This window comes from Cyprinodon tularosa, unplaced genomic scaffold, assembly GCF_016077235.1.
Source record: "Cyprinodon tularosa strain WSP-4 unplaced genomic scaffold, ASM1607723v1 ctg43, whole genome shotgun sequence".
In the NCBI taxonomy this organism is placed as follows: Eukaryota; Metazoa; Chordata; class Actinopteri; order Cyprinodontiformes; family Cyprinodontidae; genus Cyprinodon; species Cyprinodon tularosa.
This window is the reverse complement of record NW_024039152.1, coordinates 1,514,890-1,538,178: the sequence shown is the minus strand read 5'-3', so window position 1 is coordinate 1,538,178 and position 23,289 is coordinate 1,514,890. Positions and strand designations below refer to the sequence as shown.

General features: G+C 38.4%; 1 protein-coding gene across 1 annotated transcript; it reads right to left on the bottom strand.

The window, feature by feature from the left end:
- Positions 1–751: 751 nt before the first annotated feature.
- Positions 752–23,099, bottom strand: kiaa1841 (KIAA1841 ortholog). Its single transcript, XM_038299469.1, has 22 exons — positions 22,603–23,099; positions 22,538–22,572; positions 15,872–16,023; positions 15,544–15,718; positions 13,904–14,000; positions 13,556–13,794; positions 13,296–13,354; positions 11,580–11,740; positions 11,088–11,174; positions 10,881–10,991; positions 7,882–8,005; positions 7,640–7,792; positions 6,259–6,401; positions 6,083–6,179; positions 5,964–5,996; positions 5,789–5,888; positions 2,787–2,872; positions 2,592–2,620; positions 2,430–2,503; positions 2,214–2,302; positions 2,051–2,133; positions 752–1,266 (listed from the first exon to the last, which is right to left on the bottom strand). Exons 3-22 carry the CDS (start codon positions 16,019–16,021, stop codon positions 1,230–1,232), a joined length of 2,127 nt encoding a protein of 708 aa, XP_038155397.1. The 5' UTR covers positions 16,022–16,023; positions 22,538–22,572; positions 22,603–23,099; the 3' UTR covers positions 752–1,229.
- Between the last annotated feature and the right edge of the window lie 190 nt (positions 23,100–23,289).

The window sequence follows — 23,289 nt, the reverse complement described above, 5'->3', positions numbered from 1 at the left end:
AATTTTAGAATTTTATGTCTTTTTTTTATGAAGACATAAAAAGTAAGTCTAGTGTGTTTTTAATAATTTACAAATATATATAAAAACAGGACATTAAACCTCTCTTGACCAGAACCATGATTAGACCTATAAACCTGCTGGTTTGTTTTAGGGATTTTATTTTGGTTCTCCTCTTGCTCATGTTTCCGGTTGACGTGCTTACATCTGGGCCTCTCTGTGGGACCCTAAATCAGACCTCCTGTAACCGGACCTCCTGACCCACATCCACAGATCCCCAGCCATTCTCGGCATCCGCTGTCGAGGTTGAAGAAGAGACAGCTGGGACGGCCTCCACCCACCCCCCCTCTGTGGGGTTGGGGAGTAAAACCCTGCCCACTCTGCTTGTTCATGTCCCCTTATGCCCTGGTGTGTAGCAGAGATATTAATACCCCTGTGAGCAATCCTAATAGAAAGAACTGGGTATGAACACCCGCCAACAGAAACTGCTGGCCTGAACCTCCACCCAGTGTAGCAAACCAGCTTTGACCCAAACAAGAACCCGTTTCCAGCGGATCGGACCTGTCTTAAAAGCATCCCCACTAAGAGGTGAAACCTTTGGCCGAATGGTTGGCAGCACCTGGACCAGTGTTTGGACTGAGGGGACGTGTTCTGTCTGGGCAAAACTAGGACAAAGTTGATCACTCACAACCCAGTAACCCCTGCCAGGGTTATACTGCCACCTATAGGACAAAAGGAAACTTTCTGAATGTGGCTCATTTGTATTGTTTTATGCATGTGTTTTTAATTCAGAACAGTTAGTGGTATAAGCATTTACATCTTGACCAGAACTGGGAGAAAATACAAATAAAGAATCTGTCTCATCACATCCGATGTCCGTTAAAATAATAAAGCTTCAGCAGAACTGATCACAAGCAGGAACTGTTCAGTCCTAAAAAAAATCACAATTGAGGTCCAGCAGCAGTTTTTCTGATGTTTAGGAGGTCCTGGATTATGCAAGAAGAACCGAGCGGAACCCAGGGGTTTGCCCTTGTTTGTGGAGAAACGGCCACAGCTGCACAAACATGCAGCCAGCTGAGCAACAGAGAGGACAGTTGATGGAGCTCCACATCTACACAGACTGGAGGGAGGATGGAGTCCAAACCAGGCTGGGAGAATAAGCGTCTATCCTTCCTCTATCACGGCTCCTCATCTATCCAACAGCTCGGAGCTTCTTTACCGCTTCAGAACCTCTACGTATTTCGGATCTGGGCGTAACGCATCTTGGATCTGTAAAGCCACACAGATGTTTAGATATAAAATATTAAAAACAACCTCTGGAAGAATATAAACACAGCTAGAGAATTATGCTTACATTAATTAATTCCTTCTTTACCTATTAAATAATTTTTTGTTAGAGTGCTTTCTAAAATAACTGAAGATTAGACAACAAACAACCACAATATTTTTACAAGCAAAGATTTAGAGAGAAAATCTGAACTCATAGGATTTTCACGATTCAATGCAGATAGGAAATCATCCATCACGGTTCAAATTAGCTCTACATAAGTACAAGTTATTTAAATGCACCTTTGAGGTTTTACCATAAATATCCAGCGACCCCAAACTGACGGGGAGAAACATTTTTGATGATGAGACAGATTATGGAGCAATTGGAGGATTAAGAGCGAGGCTTTCAAACCCAAAGACACCAGATGAATTGTCAAGCACGGCGAGGGCAGCACCATGCTTGCTGTGCTGCCAGTACTAAAGAACTCAGGTTGTTCTTTTCGCAATATGCACCTGCACCACTGACAGCTATAGAGCCCGCAGCATGGTGCACCCACTGCCAAGCTTGACATTTACAGCATTTCAAGTCTAATTTTTATGGTAATTTTTTTACCCTGAATAATAAGACAAAATGTAGTAATTCAAACTGATTCGACCAGTTTTTGTTCTTAAAAATCTTGGTTTGCTGTGTAGTTTCCTAATTTAGAGGGGGAAAAAAAGCCAAAAATGAAAGTTTGGGATGACAATGATGTCGAAATAAAGTTGCGGTTCTTATAAAACGTACCTGGGAGCTTTCTCTGGCGTGGGCCTAGTCTGAGTGCCGCCTTTAAACTGCGCTTCCAGCTTGGCGTAGATCCCTCCTGAAGGCTGAACCAGCAGAAACAGATGCAGACAAGTTGAAAAACTACCACATAGCAGAAAAAAAAAAGAATCTCAGTAAAAGGCACCTCTTTGGTATCCTTGGCTTTACTCTGTTCCTGGTCTCCAAACCTCATCTTGGTCAGGTGGCCGATGATCTCCGCCATGCGCCGTTGATCTGCTCACACAGAAGAAAAAACCCAAAAACTTAGCTGTAGGGGGTCAGTGGGTGCTTCGTTTTTCGATGCATCTAAGAAAACTAAAGGACTCAAGGAGTATCGGTGACTCTCTAATGAGTCATTTACCTTCTTCTCTCTGAGCGTCCTGATTATAACGCAGGGAGCGAGTGCTGTCCCACTTATTCTTCTGGAGGCTAACTCTACAACAACACACCCAAACAGATTAGTATAGAAAGTTGAAGATGTCCTTAAGTGTTGTACATGGTTTAGTTTTGATTGGCGGCTTACGTGAAAGGTGTCATGTCTCTGGTCTGCGACTGAGGAAAAGAAATAAAAATTCAGTTTTTTTGTTACTGTTTGGCAGGCGAGCACAAAATATTTGCAAAAGTAAAGTCTTGGTTGGAAATGATTCACCAGAACTTCTATGTTCTGAGGCCTCGCTACACTGATGAGAAGTTTACATCCATCAAACCGATGACTTACTTTCTCAGATTTCTCCTTGCGTTGAAAGTTTGAAGAGGACAGCTGTTTCTTCAGGGGTCTGTGCGCTTTTTTGGCCTTCTTTGCAGCTGGGAACAGAAAAACAAAACATGAGCGGTATAAACAGACTAGGACCCGTTCAGGGTGTAGGCCGCCTCTCGCCCAGAGACTGCCGGAAATAGGCATCGGCTCCACCGCGACCCTGACAAGCACTAAGCAGGAGAAGATGGATAGATGAATGGATGGATGGATAGAGAATAGTATAAACAGATGCATCAGGCGCCATCTGCAGGCTAAAAGGAGAACTGGCCCTGAATAAAATCCAGAAGGCTCAAAGGATAAAAAAAATAAATAAACAGGAGACAAGGGGTGGCTGGAATGTTTATCATCAGTATATGATCCAATTTAAAGGTTATAAATAAAGTTTTAAAGTGTTAATGACAATACTGATTTCTTTTAATTATGCATTAAAATATTGCAGCAGGACATACCAAGTAGTTCTGAGTTATTATGATTTAAAAAGGCTTATTTTTAACACAGTTATCCTATATTTAGTAGCTCCACAGCAGCACTGTGATTAATAGCTAACGATAACCCATATCCGTGTGGTGATGTCAGATGGAAAACCCTTTTAGAGCTAGCGCAATATGCTATAATGGAGATGGATGGAAACATGGATGATTGTTCCAGAACATCTAGTCCAGAAATGGTTGGTGTGGTTGAACCATCAGCCAGTTAAAGCTCAGGTAGTGATGCTGTAGATCATGGCTGCATCAAATCTTCCAGGTCAGAACCATCCAGAACGGACTTCTAGCCTGCAGAGTCAGACTCTGAGCTGGAGGGTTACGGCTGATATAACCGCAGCAGCCCTGGTAGAAAGCACACAGCTTGCTATGCCTCTGGTCCAGATAGTATAACCAGTTATTAGTTTATAAAATACAAATTAGTATATAATAATTAGCTTTAAAAACAGCATGAATTCCTCTGAACCTTCTGTTAAAACCACAAACCTATAAAAAAAACTGACACAGAAGGCCACATTATTAACGAGAAGTTAGGCTCTGACTCCAGTATTACAGAAGCTAATGACAGTTAGCTTTGGATTATCACCTGGGATAACAGCAATTTACGATCTAAGCTCCACATCAGCCTCCAGTTCTTTTCTGTATATTCTTTTGCAGAAAATAATGATCTCAGCTTGGATGTGGAGCTGGAAGTGCTTGGAGTGACATTGGCAGGTTCTTAATAACAATCTGACCATGTCTGACTCAAACACTGGGTAATGTTCTCCCTCTCCCCTGGCAGGGGAACGCTGTAGGTACGGCCGGTGGAAGCTGCTTAAGTTAGATATTCACTGAATAACCAAACAACTCTCAACGAGGGACGAAAATAAAAAACAAGTCCTCAAAATGTTCCAAGTGCAGTGGAGACGACATGGAGTGCTCCAACTTTTCCCGATCTCATCTGTCTTGCTTTACCCACTTTGAAAGCAGCTCAGGATCCTTAGGAAATTTAAATAAGATGACACCGCCCCTTATGGTGGCTAAAGCAAAAAAAACAGCAACACAACACAAGCGCATGTAAACCTCAGCAGCTGTCCATAACAACACTCAGTCGTTCTCTTGCATACGTCATTTTCTCTCTCAGTCACTGGGCAGCACTAGAGTCCTTTAAATCACACAGGTTTTTAGATAAAAATTAGATCATGTGGGCGTGCTTGAAATGATTACATTGATCATCTGTATCAACATGTTGATCTACAAAAAATACTAGAAAATGTGCGTTATCAACACTTTAAGTAGGAGTTATATATTAACTGAGTCGACTTTAAAAAAAACCAACAGATCTCTGTTCCAGCCATCCTCAGGTTTCTTCAGATTATTGCTGCCATGTTCCTTCATCGAAGCAAAAGTTTCTACTTTAAAATGTCCAAATAAGCCGTTTTACACCTTACTGTTTAATCACAGATGACAGGTAAGGTGGAAACGTCGTTATAACCATCCTCATGTTTATGTGCAGCAGATGCTTTTCTAAGGTTACTGATGACGTCTTTTCATTTTTGTGATGATGAGCAGTTAACCGAGACGTGCAAGTAGCAACACTTAGCTACTACTTTCTGTGATGAAATCTATAAAAACTCCAATAATATGCTATGTAGAATAGTACTTGATGAACTGCGTTTTAATAACTGCTTGTGAAATTCAAAGTTTAATTATTGAGGTTTAAAAAAACAAACATCATCTGGAGCCCTTTCTTCCACATAAATGTCTGTAGTGTCTATTTTTAACACAGCTTGACATTTTAATGACTGTCACTAAACTACAGAGCTGATTTTATATGGTGTTACCATCTGAGTGAATTTTTAACAGTTTTTCCAAATCTGCAGACAGAAGCTTGAAGCTTGAGCAGCACTTTGAGGGGTTGAACAATTATTAACTCCATCTTGTCCCTGAACATCTGCTGCTAGATTAAAAGTACATAGTCACGTTATTTGTCTAAAACAAAAAGACCAGAATCCAGTAGATTATGAATAAATAAGGCAACATACATCAAGCGTCCGTCCTGTTTTAATCTTCCTTTTTGAGCCTAAATAGAACCCAAGCACCACATAAACAGATGTGGTGCCCTCTACTGGCAGTACTGCTGAACTACCAGGAAGCCAGATGGCCATTAACGCAGCTACTAAATAACTCCTAACCAGCTGACTGTGGTGTAATGCCCGGTAGAAAAACCAAGTGCTGGGAGGATAGGGTTTATATAAAAGCATTGCTAACACCATTAGCGCTATTAGCAAAGACACAGCGACATTAGCATGCTTCCTGAGCTTTAGCTCCAGTTTTAGTTTCCTCCAACGCTCAAAATGTCTTCCCACTTTTATCCCTTTTTGAATAAAACTGTAATTTGCTATAAAGAAAAGTTGTTTGCAATCAGTGAGTGAGTTATTTGTGGATATATTTAAATTTAAAAAATGGTAAATAAAGTGACTCTATCTACAAGACTCTCACCTTGTTTCTTCGACAGCTCTTCTTCATCCCCAACCTCGTCTTCTGTGACCTCTGACCCTGTGGTGTACTCTTCCTCCTCTGACAGCAGGGACTGCTGCTTCTGGAAGGGCAACAAACCCAGTTTTAATTTTCTGATGCAACATCTGTCATCAGACAGACCAACGAGTCGCCCTACCAGCTGAAGAGTCCAGTTCTTGAAAAGGGAAAACTGGATTTTGAAAAAATGAAGAGAAGAGAGTAAAAAACATTAGACAAAAAAGGAGAGGCATCCAATGACGACTGGGAGAGACCTACAGGGCTGCCATCTCTTCTCAGGGAACCTAGGAGCGATAGTTCCATGAGATCTTTGCAGTCTTGGGCTTTCTCTGCGCTTGTTGAACTGTCGTCAGAGCTGGAAACAAGTGAAGGTGGTTTTTATAACTCATAAGAAATCTGTCAGAAGTCTCGAAGGTACCGGCCATGGTACTGACCCGTCTGCAGGTGATGCGTTAGACAAACACACAGCGTCTCTGTGCAGCAGCAGGTCATTTAGGACTCTGGTCTGAGCAGCAGTTGCCTCGTCACACTTCTCCTCATCTGGTAAATTCACGATGTGATCCCGCATCTTACAACCCTGGATACAAACAGACATTCAATAAGCCACAGGCAGATAAGCCTCAGACGTTTCTTTAATATGATTCAGCTATAGCGGCTTCTGTGGTTTATACCTCCATTTTTTAAAAGTTGATCCAGTTTAAAAACGTCATGCCTCACAAACTGATAAGGAATGTAGAGAAGGTGGAGGGAAATCTCTTCTATTGGCCCAACTAAATTACATTTTTAACACATCTTTACCAGAGCTGCAAACCAGTTAGAAAGAAGGTGTATTCATTCATTATTATCTAACAATAATCAGAAAGCAGAGAGCATTTTTTGTGTGTAGATTGTGCCTCAGGAATAATTCAAAGGCTGCAGGCTCTCCTTCAATCTAATTTCCACTCAGACTTTTGCTTTGCATCTTTGCGATGTGCTGCCAGGCCGCCTGGATCAGTAGGTAGAGAACTAGTTAGCTTCCAATAAGGCCTGGAAGCATGTCTGTATTATTCCAGGATGATTCAGAGCTTAGCTATTGGATCTTTAGAAACTCTCAAGGAGAAACCGGCTCCGCCTGATTCTGACAACACTGTATCAGTGAACAGCCTTTATATGAAGAATGCAGTCAAATATCTATTAACTGTGTAACTCCTAGGTGCAAATTGACTTCTGTTAAATGTCTGATCAGGTTTTGGGATCAGTGCTCACTCAGAAAAGCATTCTGAGCATTAAACCCGTTTAGAACAAATCTGAAACGACAGAATTTGGCTGAATGCAGATACACTCCAAAAACCCGGAATGCAAACAACCAAATCCCAGGATACTTTAGATAAACCTTTAGGAGTCTACACTCTCTGGCTAACTTAATTGTTTGTTTTTCATATTCGATTATTTTTTTTTTTATCTCTCTAGTTTTATTGTTCCCCTACGATGGACTGGCAACCTATACAGGGTGAACCCCGCCTCTCGCCCGTAGACAGCTGGCACCAGCACCCCTCGTAACCCCATTTGGGATAAGCTTGACAGAAAATGGATGGATGGTTTTATTGTCTGCTGTTTTCAACAGAGAAGCATACAACTTCCTCAGCACTAAATTAAGCTTGGAGAAGCATACTTTATGTTACCTAAAATCAAAACCACTAGAAAATGTCACCTATACCAATAAAGAAGGTTGAAGCTAAGAAGGAATATGAAATATAGCCCCCCAGAGGAAGATTTTAGAATAGTTTCCTGTAAGAAGCCAGCTTCTGGTTTGGAGGTGTTAGCTAAGATGGATACCTTTGGTATTTCGATGGGGTCAAAGCGCAGAACCCTCTGGTTGCAGCAGGGGTATATTCCAGCATCCTGCCAGCCTTTCTCTGCACCCATGCCAGGGTACAGCACACCATCTGGGTGGTATTTGCAGCAGGTCAGCTCTGCACAAACAAACACCTGTAAAAACACACAGCAGCTGTTTCAAATAGACATTTCATCATGGTAAATTAGCAGAATCTCTCCTCCTTAACTGTCCTGGCTCTGACCTGCTGACATCGTGAGCAGGTGAGGTAATTGATGGTACCCCAGATTCTCCAGTAAACCAGGACCCAGGACTTGAGCTCTTCATATAAAGCTGTGATGTAGTCATGCACATCCCAGCTCTTCTGTCTGTAAACGAAAAGGGGAGATTATTACTCACTAAAAAGAGCAAGCCCACCCTTGCTGCGCCTACAGGATTTTAAAGGGAAAGTAACAGCTGGTTGCTTCTAATTAAAAGTACTTGATTAATTAACCATCAGAAGAAAGTGAAACAGCTTCTCAGCAGCTAGTACTTGAGGGCAGCACGGTAGTGGAGGGTTAATGATTTGGGCTTCCTCTTTCATCCACAGGAATGGGGTATCGTGGAGTCACAGAGTCAACCTCAAACTTCTCTGTATAGCATAGTCTTTTATACAAAGGAATCCATCCATCTAGTATAGCTTAAGCCATAAAACAGGACGATAATCCAAACACAGGAGCAAATCTATAAGGTGTTGCAATGGCCTAGTCAAAGTACAGACCTCAATCTGACTGTCAGAGCTGTATCAACATTAATGTTAGCAGGCACAAAGAACCGCTGCGCACAATAACCTACAACTACCCCGAAATCAACACTGTATTCATGAAACAAGCATTATTTTAAGAATTTGATGCACATTTGTTAAAATCCTGCTTCTGTCTAAAATAGATTGTTTGTCGCCCCCCTCTGGTTAAAAAGGGTTAATGCATCTGGGATCTACACTGGGCAGCAGGGTTACCTGAGGGACTGTCAATGAATTCCACAGAGGTGTCAAGTAACAAAGTACAAATACTTCGTCAATGTACTTAATTACACTTTTTAGGTATCTATACTTTACTCCATTACTTATTTTTCTTCCTTCTTCTGACCTCTACTCAAGACATGTTCACACAAGTATCTGTACTTTCTATTCCTTACATTTTTAAAACAAACATTACTCGTTACTCTTGGCTTCGGTTTAATGTTTATAAATATTTATTTTACATCATGTGCACCATTCAATGCATATCACTGGCGCCATCTGCATCTAGTGAAAACTAGTATAGTTGGATGAGTCATATAACGTAAACACTCATTGGTTAGCTAAAGGAAATCATCAGAAGCAAACAGGTGTTCTTCAAATTGCAAACATGAATTGTCTATACCATGCTACAATGTCTGATTCAGAAAAAGATGTAGAAATGTCTGAAAGGTCAGACACAGGCGAGAGGGTATCGTCCTTGGCCCTATGTCAAAGTCTATGTCATATCACTTTACTTGGATTTATCACTTTACTTGGATTTTCACTTTATTTGGATTTAGTTTTTACATATGCATAGATATACGTACATATATATATATATATATATATGTATATACAGAAGAGCTATATGTGTATATATTTGATCTCTTTTTATTCTTATTTTTTATCTTTATTATATTGCATAGTTGGATGTGTGGATATATTATATAAAAATGTAACTGGAGCGTGTAACAAAAGTAATTTCCCTCTGGGATTATTAAAGTATTTCTGATTCTGATTCTGAAAGAATTTTTCAAAATAGTCAAAAAATTGAGCTTTCAATTCATATAGTGGCATCTGGCTGTTTTTTTTTATGTTACTTTATACTTTTATGCTTTAAGTAGTTTTTGGAGCACATACTTTTTCCCTTTTCTTGAGTAAAGAGGTCAAGTTGATACATCAACTTTTACCAGAGTGTTTTCAAACTGCAGTATCTATACTTCTACCAAAGTAACAAATGTGTTTACTTTTGACACTGCAATTCCATTTTATAATAATTGCAAATACAAATAATTTATGGCTTTCTCCATTTTAAAAGTGAACAGTAATTTTGTTTAAATTTGATAAATATAAATCTGCATCATCTGTCAAGTGTAGTATAATAATTTGCCATTAGTTTTGTGTCAGTTGGTCACATGACCTAAAGCTATTGGAAAACCCCCCCCACTACTTTTAAGTAGAAGAATTACTACAAAATATAAAAAAGGAGTGTGCCTCGTCTTTCTAGTCTAAAATAATGATCTGGCATTCGATTTGTGCCACCGGATCACAAGATAAAGTCAATAATTTTGTTTATCAAGAGTGTTTGTTTCAGATATTTATGGCTCATTTCTGCCAGCCTCGTCCACCTTCTTATCTGATGAAGACGTTGAAGAAAGAGATCCGACCACAACGTCTCAAAACTATTATCACTGGGAATTATTCTGCTTGCTATATCTGTGTGACCTTCTAGTCTGGGTAGGCCTTTAGGTTGAAGCAAGATCAGATATTAAATGTGGATGGAAATGCGGCTCTGGGGTGACATACGCTAGCCTGACGTAGTCCGACTCAATTCTAGTCAGAATATGAGTCTGATACTGCTCCATAGAGCTGTGATTATGGGGCGTGTTTCGAACGAACCAGGAAAAAAAATGCCTCTCCGCTCAATTGGATAGACCTACAACCAATAAGAGCAACGGAGTGCGTGACGTATGTTAAGCGAGGCATAGTTGTTGTCCACAAAAATCAAAGCGTGCAGTTTCACGCCTAGAATAAGAAGATGAGACTTGATCGCGTTTCTCTGTTCCTCTTTTAAAATTAATTTGCTGTCGATATCTTCTAGAACAGACCTAATAGCAGAATCTACTCACCCAAACTCTCCAGCGGCAGCCATTATTCTTGTCACCCTAGCGCGCTTTGGTCACGTGGTTGATTACGTTACCCTTGATCATCTGTCCATCATCGTATAAAGTCCGCCCTGACAATTTGATTGGATCGCTTGACAGTGGGCGATAATACTCGCGCTACTATGGAGCAGAGCCAGACCGAACTTCCCCGAACTCAAACCTTGTGGGCGGGACTAAGTTCTGACTGGTACCCAGGCTAGACATGCGCTGCATTTTTAAAACCAAGACCCAGCATTTATCATTAATTTGGAGGAGTGAATAAGGAAGCGCATGAATGTGGCCGGGTAAACTTATACGGTAAAGTTCTTGCCGTAGTACCTCTGGTGAGTATAGATAATCTGTCCGCAAATGTCCACGTTAATTTTCCTTGGAACGCAGGAAATCTTCCTCTCTGTCTCTTTGGTCAGAAGCTTGAGGCACAGACGACACCTTCATTATGGAAAGAAAACAAACAAAAACAGCATCTTCAGTTAGTTTCCAAAAAAGAAGAAAAGATAAAATAGGAAAAGTAGAGTTCATAATGACCTGTAGAGCGTCGAGGCGTTTCCTGGTGAATCTTTGTTATGGTGCTTTGGATCGAGAAGCTGCTCAATTTTCTTCTGAAACAGTTTACTTTAAGGTGGAAAGGTGAGGAAAGCAGGTTCAGTAAATTAACAAAAAACCTCAGTCTTAATTTAGCTTTCCTTAAATTAGCCAGATATCATCCTAAAACAGACCAGAGGTTAACAAACTTTTCAGCTCGAGAGCCACAAGACAGAACCAGAATGGACTCGCAACCCACACTACCGGTTGGAATACAAATGTTTAAAAAAAGACATCTATGAGGCATGATGGTAATAAAACAGCTCTGTATTGTATTTTGCCCATTACCAAGTAATGCTTTTATATATTCAAACACATAAATGTCTTCATCATTATCATTTACACTTAGTTAAATTTCTTTAAAGGATATAATGGAGATCATGACAGCAACTTTTAGAATCACCGCTTTAGACCAACAAGCTTCAAACCTCTAACCTTTTGAATTTATCTTTTTTGTCCCTGATGTCGTCGGCCTCATTGTGGTTGAAGAGATCAGCGATCCGTGTGGCCAAGTTGCTGTTGATGCAGTTCATGTTGCAGGGAGTCGCAACAATGGCGCTCATGTGTTTGTGGCAATACTGGATGCACTCTTCTACCTGAACATGGACAAAGATGTTCACGTGCCTGCAGGACTTCCTACTGCTTGATAAATATCAGTAAATCCACCAAAGAATAACTTCCTAAACAAAGTTTCACCACAGCTTAAATTATGGCTGTTTTTATAAACCAAAATACTCCTACCCCGTCACTGACCAGCCCCTACAGTAAATATCTATAAAATGCCTTCATAATAAATTAATCACAGTAGCATAATATCACTAAAATAAAAAAATAAAAAATGAAAAATCTAATTTAAGCAAACAATTTTATTCTGTTTGAAAAAGTCAGAGATTCTCTGATTCTGCTGAAGCAGCAAAAAGGACATTTTCAATTTAGAGCCAGTCCAGGTTTGTTTTTCTTATCTCATTAGAGTTTGGTTTTTAACCTAAAATGCCTTTTCCCTTTCAAACAAATATAGGTATATCCTAAAACATAACATTTAAGGTATAGTAGAGGATTTTTTTGTGAATTGTTGAAAAGACCCGCCCTCTCCACTACAAATGTACAGCCCTGTACCCACTCCCGAGAGTGAACGCCTGTTTAACGTGCAACAGCATTTACACCCATTTCTCCTCATGCACGCTCTGTTTAAAAGTTGCTGTTTGCATCGCTCGTGCAACCTTACTTTCCAAAAGAACATTTGCAATTTTTTCCACTGTCAGACTCACCACCGCTAAGTGAAAATGGGGACGAGCACGGTAGGACAGCATTACGTAAACATATCACCAGAATGATTGACAAGTAGGAGGACCGCTTATTTTGATGATCCACCTGGAAAAAGAACATCCTCCACTATACCTTTAAATAAAATAAAAATAGAAATAACTTAGGAAGAGAAATAAGGTCAGAAAAAAGAAACCTTAACTTCCAGCTTTAGTGCTCTTGAAAGGAACTGCACTGTAGAAAAATGAAACAGCCTCCTCTGTGCTTTGGAACCTGACAGGGGGGCTTGGACCAGCAGATTAAAGGCAAGGCCACAATCACCCCTGTTGATTTAATTCTATGTCAGGGAACCAAAAATATGACAGATCAGGAGTCACATCTATTTTGTTGCTGAACAACTGTCAGCTTTAATATAATCATGAATTACTACTTAAAGGTTCCAAGAAAGTGTTGATTTCCTAAAAATTACTTGTGATGACAATAATTATGCCATCCATTATTGTATAAAAGAGAATTACTACCTAAGGTGCTTTTTGTTGTTTTTATAAAAATAAAAGGGCAAATTAAAGTTTTCATTCTAGTGTGAAATTATGTTATGTATTTTTCTTACACATTATTGCTGGTGTACAAATCAATGTGGAGGGTAAAACAAACAGAATGATAAACGACTCTAGTTAAAAATAAAGTCCTGATAAAACCATATCCATGCAACAATAAGCACAGTTCTGTGTACAGGCCTCCTTTTTTCAGGAAATGACAAAAAAATCAGCCAAAAGCTTTAAATCAATAAGTTAGAAATAAAGGTTTTAGTTTTGCTTTTTGTTTTATCTGAAAAAACAAAAGGCATGAACACATCACCCACTTCTCTTCACACACCACAACACTTACTAACGTATCCATCTTCAAGAACTCGGAGGAGATCAGGATTGAGATCACATTGCTGGGCTCTGAAACCGACAAACACCACATGTCCAACCAACCAAGCAAACAACACAGAACAGGCAGCCAAGGACCCACCATACACACATCACATTTAGTGAGCCGTAAACCGAGCGCCACCCACGGTTTACACAAGCAGGTGAACAGCTCAGGCTTTACCAGGTTTAATCATGTGAGCTCTAGAGGTGATTTTATTTTAACAGATTTACCCAGACGGGGTTTGTCTTTGTTCCCCTCTCCGACAGAGTTCCTTCTGACGTACTTCATGAGCCAGTCGAAGATCTGCACGTCGCAGTGAACTGAGATGTCCAACTCTTCCCACCTCTGTTGGTCCACAGACAAATACTCTGCAAAGTAACGCATCTCTTTGACAAGAAGATCTCTGGGACAGGTGAAATCCTGCTTCAGGTTCTTGGTCTCGTCACACACATGGATCACCATATTAAGACTGGGGATAAAAAAAAAAAAGTTTATTATTTAAAAAAAGAAATGCCTACGTTTTTATGTGAGGTGAAGTATCTTCTTCAGGTCAAGCACTTTTTAAAAGGACTACTTACTCCCGTGGCTTTTGAGGTTTGTCATCGGCTTCAACGGAAACTTGCCTCTCTGTCACCTCCAAACTGCCACTCCTTCCAGAGAGGACTGACTTAGACCCTTCAGACATCAGGAGAAAAAAAAATGTTAAAAGAACCTAAACCCAGAACAGAAGTATAGTCTCCTTCCACCCGTAACATCTTCACATTTTGTCATGTTCAAACCACAAAAGTCAATGTATTTTATGGACACTAGAGGTCAACGAAGAGGAGTGCTTAATTTAACATCTAACCAAGATAATCATAAAAACAAGGTTATATATAGCCTTTTTTAGTGGTTCATCAGTCTCCAACTCCGAAGAATCTATTTCAGCACTGAGCCAGGTTACATATGGTTCTGCCTATGGTTCTGCCTACATATGGTTCTACAGTGCAAAACTTACACTGATCGCAGCGTCAGAATTGCAGAGTTAATTTTACTTCACATAGTGTTCATTTTTTACAAGTGTTAACAATTGTCAGAGTAATTCTTATTTTACTCTATAACTAATATCGACTCACATTCCCCTTCTTCTTCTCCTTTGACTATTTGAGCTGATGTAACAAGTAAATTGCTCCGCTGTAAAATCAATAAAGTCAATCAATCACTAGAGTCAAATTTTACACTGTATTGGGCAGGACCATATGTATCCTGGCTCAGTGTTGAAATTGAATATTTAAGTGTTACATTAACATTGCTAATTTTACTGTGAAGCTGTGGGTGAACCGTTAGCATAGAATGACTCATGCATGCAAAGTTACTAGGTTGAGAGTTTTGTTTATTAGCGACTACAGCAAATTGAGTATACCACACAATACAGTCACTGCTTTAACGATCATACGGTTAATTAGTTTGAGCTTTTTTTCTTCTTTTTTTTTATTCATCATTAATAATGTTTGGATCTTACAGATATTTATTGTATTTAAGATGCACCCTGAAAAAAAAAAAGATGGTAAAACTTATTTTTGTCTCCCAGGAATAAGACCTTGTGAGCCTAGCTGCAATTTGGGGTTGTGCGTCCTTCTAACCGTTACAATATCATTCTCCTGTGTCCAGAAAAAAGCATTGTGATCTCTATTTTAAACTACATTGAACATGATTGTTTTTCTGGGGTTTTTTGTCAGGAAAACAACACACTGGAAAAAAAATTTAAATCTAGATAAGTAATTTTTTCTTAAAATAAGTGAATTTGTTCTTGGATTAAGGAGGTAAAGGAGAAATTTTGCTAATGGAACAAGACAATTTACAATTAAAATAAAGGAACACAAATTGCATTGTCTTATTTTAAGTGCATATTATCTAATTATCTTATTTTAAGAGTAAAAACACTAATTCCATTGGCAAACTATCTAATTTACCTACTCAAATTAGGCTTAAATACACTAAATTTAATTTAAATTCTTCTTGGATGAAGCTGAGAGCTTTACTATGTGTGGACTTTTGAGCATATTCAAAACAGTCTTACATGTAATGGAAAGAGCACTACATTCTTAATATGAACAAGAAGACATATTTAATACCCTGTAAAGATTCTGGTTGATTTTATTCATCATGATTTCATCCTATTATTCAATTTGAATATATCTTAAATGTCTGAGCACACTATAGTACGGTACTAACCGACCTGTAACTTTACCGTAGCTCTGATTGCTTCCTTCTCTCTTGACCAGATCTTCAGCCTCCAGCAGGGTGCGCAGCCTCTCAGATGGTGAGACGCTTCCCCCCATCAGGTCATTACATTGATAATCCACATGGGGAAACCCAGCCGTGGTTTTCAGCTCCTCATATCGGCGGGCGCACTGTGAAAACCAAATCAAAGCTGGTGATTTGTTCTCATAAGCAATTATTGTACCCAGAGTTGCTAAGCCGTGCAGAAAAAGATGGGCATAATGGATTAACTGAAGAGAAAATGGCTGATGGAAGCATTCATAGTTACCCAGCACTGTGGTTACCTCATTAGGAGTGAAGCCTGGCACCAGTTTGGCCACATTATCCCAGTTTATGGGCTGAGGCACTCCCCACAGAGACCCCAATACCATATCCAACACCAGGACATTGTTGTCGTAGGGGAAATTATTGTTGTCCGAACAGAAGCCGCTCATCTCTTTACGGACACACAGTCAACAACAAAAAAGATATTCAGTTAACACAAACAAAGCCACTGATCCAGTTTTGAGATTTCTGCAAGAAAAGCATTTGGTTGGATTTATAAGAACCTGCTTAATTAAAGATGCACTTTAAGCTGTCAGAGTTGAATCTGATATTTTTTATTTTCTTTTTTATGCTATTCTATAATGAATCATACAGTTTAATTCTAAAGTCAGGGTCTGTTAAACATAGACATAAATTTAGTTGAAAAGTGAGTGAGCAGTAACTAGAGCAGAAACACTTTAAGCTAACTTAGCTCCCTTTTGCTTTTGACAGTTTATTCCTCTAGTTTGGCAGACAATAAACAAATGTGAATTTTTGCTTGTCTCCTGCTGCGGAGGACCCTGTTGCTCTGGAGAGAAAAAATAACGGGCCCACTCAAGTGAATGCTGGTCCTATTAACAGCTCCTTTATGGCCCCAAGGTTCAACCAGGCTGACTTACAACAGCAAATGAAACAAAAGATTAAAATAATAATTAAACTACAAATAACTACCATAAATAGTCCTAAACTAATGCCCAATACACATGAATGGGGAAAAGTGACGTCATAGTCCTAAACTTAGGACTATTTATGAGGTTACCGAACTATAATTATGACCAGTAACACTTGGATTACAGAGATCTGAAATGCAATTTTAGACATCCAGAATGTTTATTCCCGATAGGAGTAATGTCATTTCAGATATCTGAAAGTAACGGCCCAATACACATGAATGGGAAAAGTGATGTAATTTGTCCAAGTTAGAATTACATTTCAGATATCTCAAATGTTCATTTCAGAAAAAAGGAATATATTTAAAGATATCTGAAATACAAACAAATATATGTTAAAATAAGTAAAGATTTGTAGATATCTGAAATGTAGTTCTTACTACTACAAATTTCATTCCAGAGTACTTAAAATTTTATTTCTACTGGTAGAAATGTAATTAGGAATATCTAAAATACAATTCTGACTAGGAGTATTATAATTGTTACTAGTTAGAATGCTTTACTGCTATCTATAATAGAAATGTAACTAGTCAGCCTGCATATTTTATGTTAAAACAGCGCCCCATTTCTTTTTTGAATGTTAGTCAAAATATGTTTTTAAGTTTCTAAAACTGTATTTTGGATAGGCATTATTAAGATGTAGATATCAGCAATTCAAATTTAACTAGTCATATATCAATAGTTGATATCTGTAATTATATTTCTACTAGTAGAAATATGTTTTAGATGTCAAGAATTGAATTTCTGGAGATCTGTAATGTTACATTTATTTTTCGCTATCTGAAATAGTAATTATGACCAGCAGCAGAGATGGGAAGTAACGAAGTACAAATACTTCGTTACTGTACTCAAGTAGATTTTTCTGATATTTTTACTTTACTTTACTACTTATTTTTATGGCGACTTTTTACTTCTACTCCTTACATTTTTACACAAATATCTGTACTTTCTACTCCTTACATTTTAAAAAATTGGCTCGTTACTTTAGTTTTGAATCATTTCAATGGAGTTACCGTTATTATTTTTCACGTCACTGTGAAAACGGAGCCGTTTTCCCCCTCTGTTCCCAAAGTGTAGCCGCTGTCTATCACGCACAGCGTCACATCCTTCACTACATTTCCCAGCATGCACCACAAACCGGCCATCATGGCGGCGGCAGTTCCAAACAATTCACCAGGTAATTTACACTAGTTCCGAAATTACAACGTCACCTTTCATTCAACACTTTACTTACTCACCAGCGTAGCAAACTCTGAAGGTACCCACTGCGACAGCTTTAATATACATTCCGTAGTCGGTAATAAAACTTCCCAGTCAAATTACACATTCTCTTCCCTTAGTCCGTCAGCATACTGGTCCGTGTGGAAACACGTACCGCATCGGAGCCAGTCTCTTATCCATTGTCCCAGGGCATTGAAAAAGACTATTAGGGGGCAGGGGTGTTAAGTGGGATTTCAATGAATGTAATAATTGTTTGCATGGTAATAAGTAGGTGAAATGGTAATGTTAGCATGGTTAAATTATTTCATTAATATGTATGTTTTTGTATGAATGATGCTATTGTCTGTATTTATTTTTCTACAATGTTTTTTTTTTTAAATTAACTTTATTTAAACAAGGTGGGTAGAAACAAGTTCGGCAATAAGAACATTAGAATTCTAATTATATAGAAGGCATAGTAGAGGCAGATTTCAGAATGAAAATACAAAGTAACTTTGATGAGGAAAATAAAAAATGCGTGAGTAATGCTAATAATACAATAAAATAACATAAAGACAAGGGGATTCATATGTTAGGATTAATGTACATCAGTGGGCAGTTCCATTAGTATTTCAGTCAGGTATTTGTAAGATTCGATACATTCAAGAGATGTCAAATATAAATTAAATTCAGATAAAAAAATACTAAAGATAGGGGAGGATCTCAAGACTCTGTTTATGAATAAAGAATTTTGCTAAACAAAAAATTAGGTTACAACAGAGTTCTATTGTTTTGTCTTTCAATAGTATTCCAAAAACTACCATATCTCTAGAAATAGAATTAGGGAGTGCAATTTTTGATTTGATCCATCTTTCTAAACAATTCCAAAATGTTTTAGTCTGACTGCATTCATAGAAGAAATGGTCTATAGTTTCTACATCACTTTCACAGAATGAGCATTTATTGTCATCAATATTAAAACGGATTCTTAGTAGTTCTTTTGATGGGTAGATGGCAGTTTCTTTAGCTTTTGGTTGTATAGGAAGTTTAAAAAAAAAAGGTCTTGGTATTTCAATTTTTGTTCAAATTTGCAAAGAATGTTATTTTTATTTATTTTCCCAGGGAACAAAGTTTCATTTAGATAGTTTCTAATTGTGTGGTTATTGAATTTTTGATCAGTGATTGATATTCAATTAATAGATAAATCGGGTAGTTTGGGGGTAATTGGATGATATATTATTATATTTTGAATCTGATTAATAAATTGTTCTGGCAAGGCGTTAAGTAATCTTGTAAATTCATCTTTTGGAGGAAGGAACTGATATTTTGTACAGAATTGTTCGTAATTTAATATGTAACCATTAGTGTCCATTAAGTGTATAATAGACCAAATATTCTTCTCCATCCAATCTTTGTAGAATAATGACTTATTGCGATGTAGAATAAATCTATTATTCCATATGATAGAGGAGTGTGGCGAGTAGTTATGAACATATATCATTTTCCATTTTTTCTACAATGTTAACTGTGCTTTATTGGGGATTTCCCTTCCTGTTTAGTTGGGCTGTCCCAATTGGCTGATTATTGGTGGGTCTATTTAAGGGGCACTCCCAATGGCTTAGGGGTCTGCTTGGAGAGACTGGTTGGAGAAACTGCTCTTCAAGGTCTGCTTAGAGAGACTATATTTAAAGTCAGCTTGCTGTGAGGCTGTCAGTGTTTTGTATTGCCTGCAATGGCCGGTTTTGTTTTCTTTATTTGAAAGTATTTTGTTTTTTTTTGTCTTCACCGTCGCACCAGTAAACCGCTACACGCTTTTGAACTGGAATTTTGTTGTCCGCTGGTTCTTACCACCTTTTTGCAAGTCATCTGCTTACTCCTCCTCTGACGTGAGACGGGAGCTGGTGAGCCGTTTTCTCACAAATACCAAATTCAGTCTAATTGGATGGGAATCTACGTTGCATTTGACGCACCACTACAAGATGAATCGACAGATTCGGCGGTATTCATTCGCTGCAAATCATTGCAGCTTGGTGGCGGTGGCGTTAGCATAGTAGCAGTGGCGGCTGGTGAAAAATATTTTTGGTGGGGCTGATATAGCCTAGTGTATGTCTCCAACTAATCCGGAATAAGAATTCAAATAAACAATTGGACAATACATACAATTTAACAGTAATGATTTAATTTACTATATAATAACAGTAACAGTGATGATTTGGGTCACTGTGACGGGGTTCTTTGGCCTCCAAGAATCCAGTCTCAGTCGGATTACCGGTGTTGGTGATTTATTGAGCTCAAAAACTCAAAACAGGGTGCAAAAGAAACTAAACATGTACAAGATACTCTGGGCCTCAGCCTCCCTCCAGTTACCAGCAATGTAACAAAGAAACAGAAAACAAAAATTGCCGCTTTTCTTCCCACAGCCCTCATTAAATAGTTTAAGCCCCTCACATCAGGCTCTCTTATTTCTGATTTCTTCTCATTAATCAGTTTTGTCCATATATTACCTCCACAAACAATTGATGTACAAAAACAAATAATTTTTACAACTTAATTCTTTTACACAGATTCATTGACTTATTCAATTACACCAAAGTGGGTTTGAACCCAGCAAAGACGCAGCCAGACTGAAGATGACAAGTCCCCGTAGCATAAACACGTACACCCCCCCCCCCCCCCCCCACACACACACACACACGGCTAACCCCACTGAAATATTAAGTGTGCACCCTCAATATGCCAGCAGGTAACCAGGAACAGCTTGTGTGTTTTAAGTTCATGGAGCTACTGGTCTCAGCGCGAGTGTATTGGTCCTCACAAACACAGTATAACAGGAATGTGTGTGTGGCGCGCAAAGTTAGAGAGGTTGTTTTAAGCGACGAGGTGGATTCGTCACAGTCACAATAACCATGACATGAAATGTTCATATCCTACAACAGGGATGTTCTTCTGGCAAACGGGTAGATAAATAAGGATCTCACCGAATTTGGTGGAATCTGCATCTCGGTCGTTACATTCGCCATCTTCCCTCTAACTGTCTGCACCTGCGCTTGGGTTCAGAAGCCTGTTAAAGCGCAGTATTTTCAGCGCCCCAATACCATAAAGTTCCGAGACGCTGATTGGCCATTAAATTCACCTAGCAATAGTACATGATTGACAGATTCTCTGCAAATGTGGGTCAGTCTGATCAGCGCCCCCAGAACAGAGACGGTAGGAGTCTGTCTGTGGAAATCCACAAATTAATGACAGTAGATAGGGAAATGTAGTTTATATAATTTGTTTTGCTTATAGGTACACAGTCTAGAGAGTAAAACTGACATTTATGAGTTAATTTCTAAAAATATATTTTACGTTTCTTTCTTCTTATCAGGGAGGGCGGTGCCCCAGCGCCCCCTATGGGCCGGCCGCCACTGCATAGTAGTATGGACGACGAGATGATTGAAAATGAACACAACGGAGATCTAGTCCTATTGGCAGACATCCATTTAAAATGTAGGCAACGGCATGAAAAAAGTGGTTTCTACTTTTACTTTTATACTTTAAGTAAATTTACAAGCCTGTACTTTGTTACTTTTACTTGAGTAAAGAAGTTTAATCAGTACTTCCACTTTTACCAGAGTATTTTTTAACACAAGTATCTGTACTTTTACTCAAGTACGGAAAGTGAGTACTTTTGCCATCTCTGACCAGCAGTAACTCTATTATGGAGAACTGAAATTAGAATCAATCCTCGTCAGAATTCATTTTAGATAGGAAGAATGTTTTTTTAGATATCTGGAAGTAAAAGCCCAATACACATGAATGGGAAAAGTGATGTCATTTGTACAAGTAAGAATTACATTTTAGATATCTGAAATGCTCATTTTGACTAGGAAGAAATGCATTTGAGACATCTGGAATATTTATTCAGTCAAGCTGATAAATGTCAAAAGGGTCACTTAAAATTTGTAAAGATTTCTAGGTATTTGAAAGTTTATTCTTACTATTACTATTATATTCTTGGCAGCCTGAAATGTAATTTTTGCTAGCAAAAATGTATTTTAGGATATCTATATGTACATTTTTGTGTAGTAGGAATGTCTTTTTGACTAGGAAGAAACTTATTTTAGAGATCAACAAATAGAACAATAGAGAGAACAGCTTCTAATAAATGTCAAAACGGCCTGCCATATCCACCATGACCTAAGAAGATTGCTGTTGCTCCCAAACTCTATAACTACCCTTTTTTACTATAAGGATTTGTGATACATTGAAAGATTTAAGTACTTTTTAAAATTCAAGCTTTAATACAAGCTAATGGGTTAAAATCAAGCTATTTTTTCTTTACTCTTAGCTTTTTGCTGTTATTTTCACTTAGCCAGTTTATTCTAACATACTTATTTATTTCATTATCGACCAGGTTTCTATATTTTTATGAGATTGAAATACCTTCACAACCCTTTAGATTTGAAAAGTGCTCTATAAACGAAGGTTAAAAAATAGATTGACAGGAAACGTTTTACAATTATTTGTATTGCCCTTTTTCTTTATATTTCAGAAAAACAATTAAAATATATCGATCATTTCCGAAGTAGAAAGTTGTCTCAGCACATATAGGCTGCTCATGATGCAATATAAACACCAAATATATAAAATGACGGCGCAGAGGGAGGTGATGCTACCGCAGGCCGAGTCTCTTGGTAACTGTAACATCAGATGCTTTCAGGTTAAATCAAATACATAGTTATTTCTGAGATGAAACAAAAAAATGAGCGTATTGATGTAGTGAATAGCCCATACCGTCGTAGCAGAGTCAAAACCGCGGATGAATCTTTTCCGCCATTCGTGAAAATGGTGCTGATGCTGCGGTCCAACGGCTAACTGCCAGAGGAGCTAACTTTGCGGGATGGCACTATTTGCTTCCTTCAGGTAACCGTCGGAAATTTAACTTCCGAAAGTCACTCTTACGCAGTTTATGCTTTTTATGCCTTTCCAAGTTAAGGCATCCATATATATACAACTTACTTACTTAAAAGGGCACAGACAAAAACGTCCACATATTTTCCGTAAAAATTAGATCAAAAAGTGAAACTACCTCTCCAAAGCAAACGATTTCCGACAGTCCAGAAAGGCAGCAAAACCTGGATTAGTTAGCATGAGTGCTAATCATAAACGAAGGCGTCCGCGTCATTGTCTTGTTTACGCATTAAACCAGAACCCACGAACCATTTAGTTTAACAATAAAACAAACGCCAGTTAGAAAACCTCTGATATACGTGAAAAGCTGTAGTTAATAAAGCCATCCCAGTTGCCGCACTGCAGCACCTTGAGCGTCCTGTTGCTATGAGACGAGAGTCGTAAACCAGGTGTCGTCAATTGTTTCGAAAAAAAATTCACAGCAGCATGGTCCAGTTCCAAATAAAACGGCATAAAAAATAAAGCTCATGTGCAAAACGTATGCAATTAAAAAAGTATATTAATACAAAGAAGAATAAAAAATAAAAGCTGAAAGAAAGTAGAAAGCTTGGGTTTGAGAGCATGTTTAGAACATC

Bases quoted from the DNA above. Each gene is read 5' to 3' on its own strand.
- kiaa1841 (XM_038299469.1), bottom strand. From the start codon at position 16,021: ATGAGCGGCTTCTGTTCGGACAACAATAATTTCCCCTACGACAACAAT. The intron at 14,001-15,543 runs GTCGGTTAGTAC...TGATGTCTGAAG, and splicing joins GAGCTACGGTAAAGTTACAG to GGTCTAAGTCAGTCCTCTCT. The intron at 5,889-5,963 runs GTAGGGCGACTC...TTGCCCTTCCAG, and splicing joins AGAACTGGACTCTTCAGCTG to AAGCAGCAGTCCCTGCTGTC.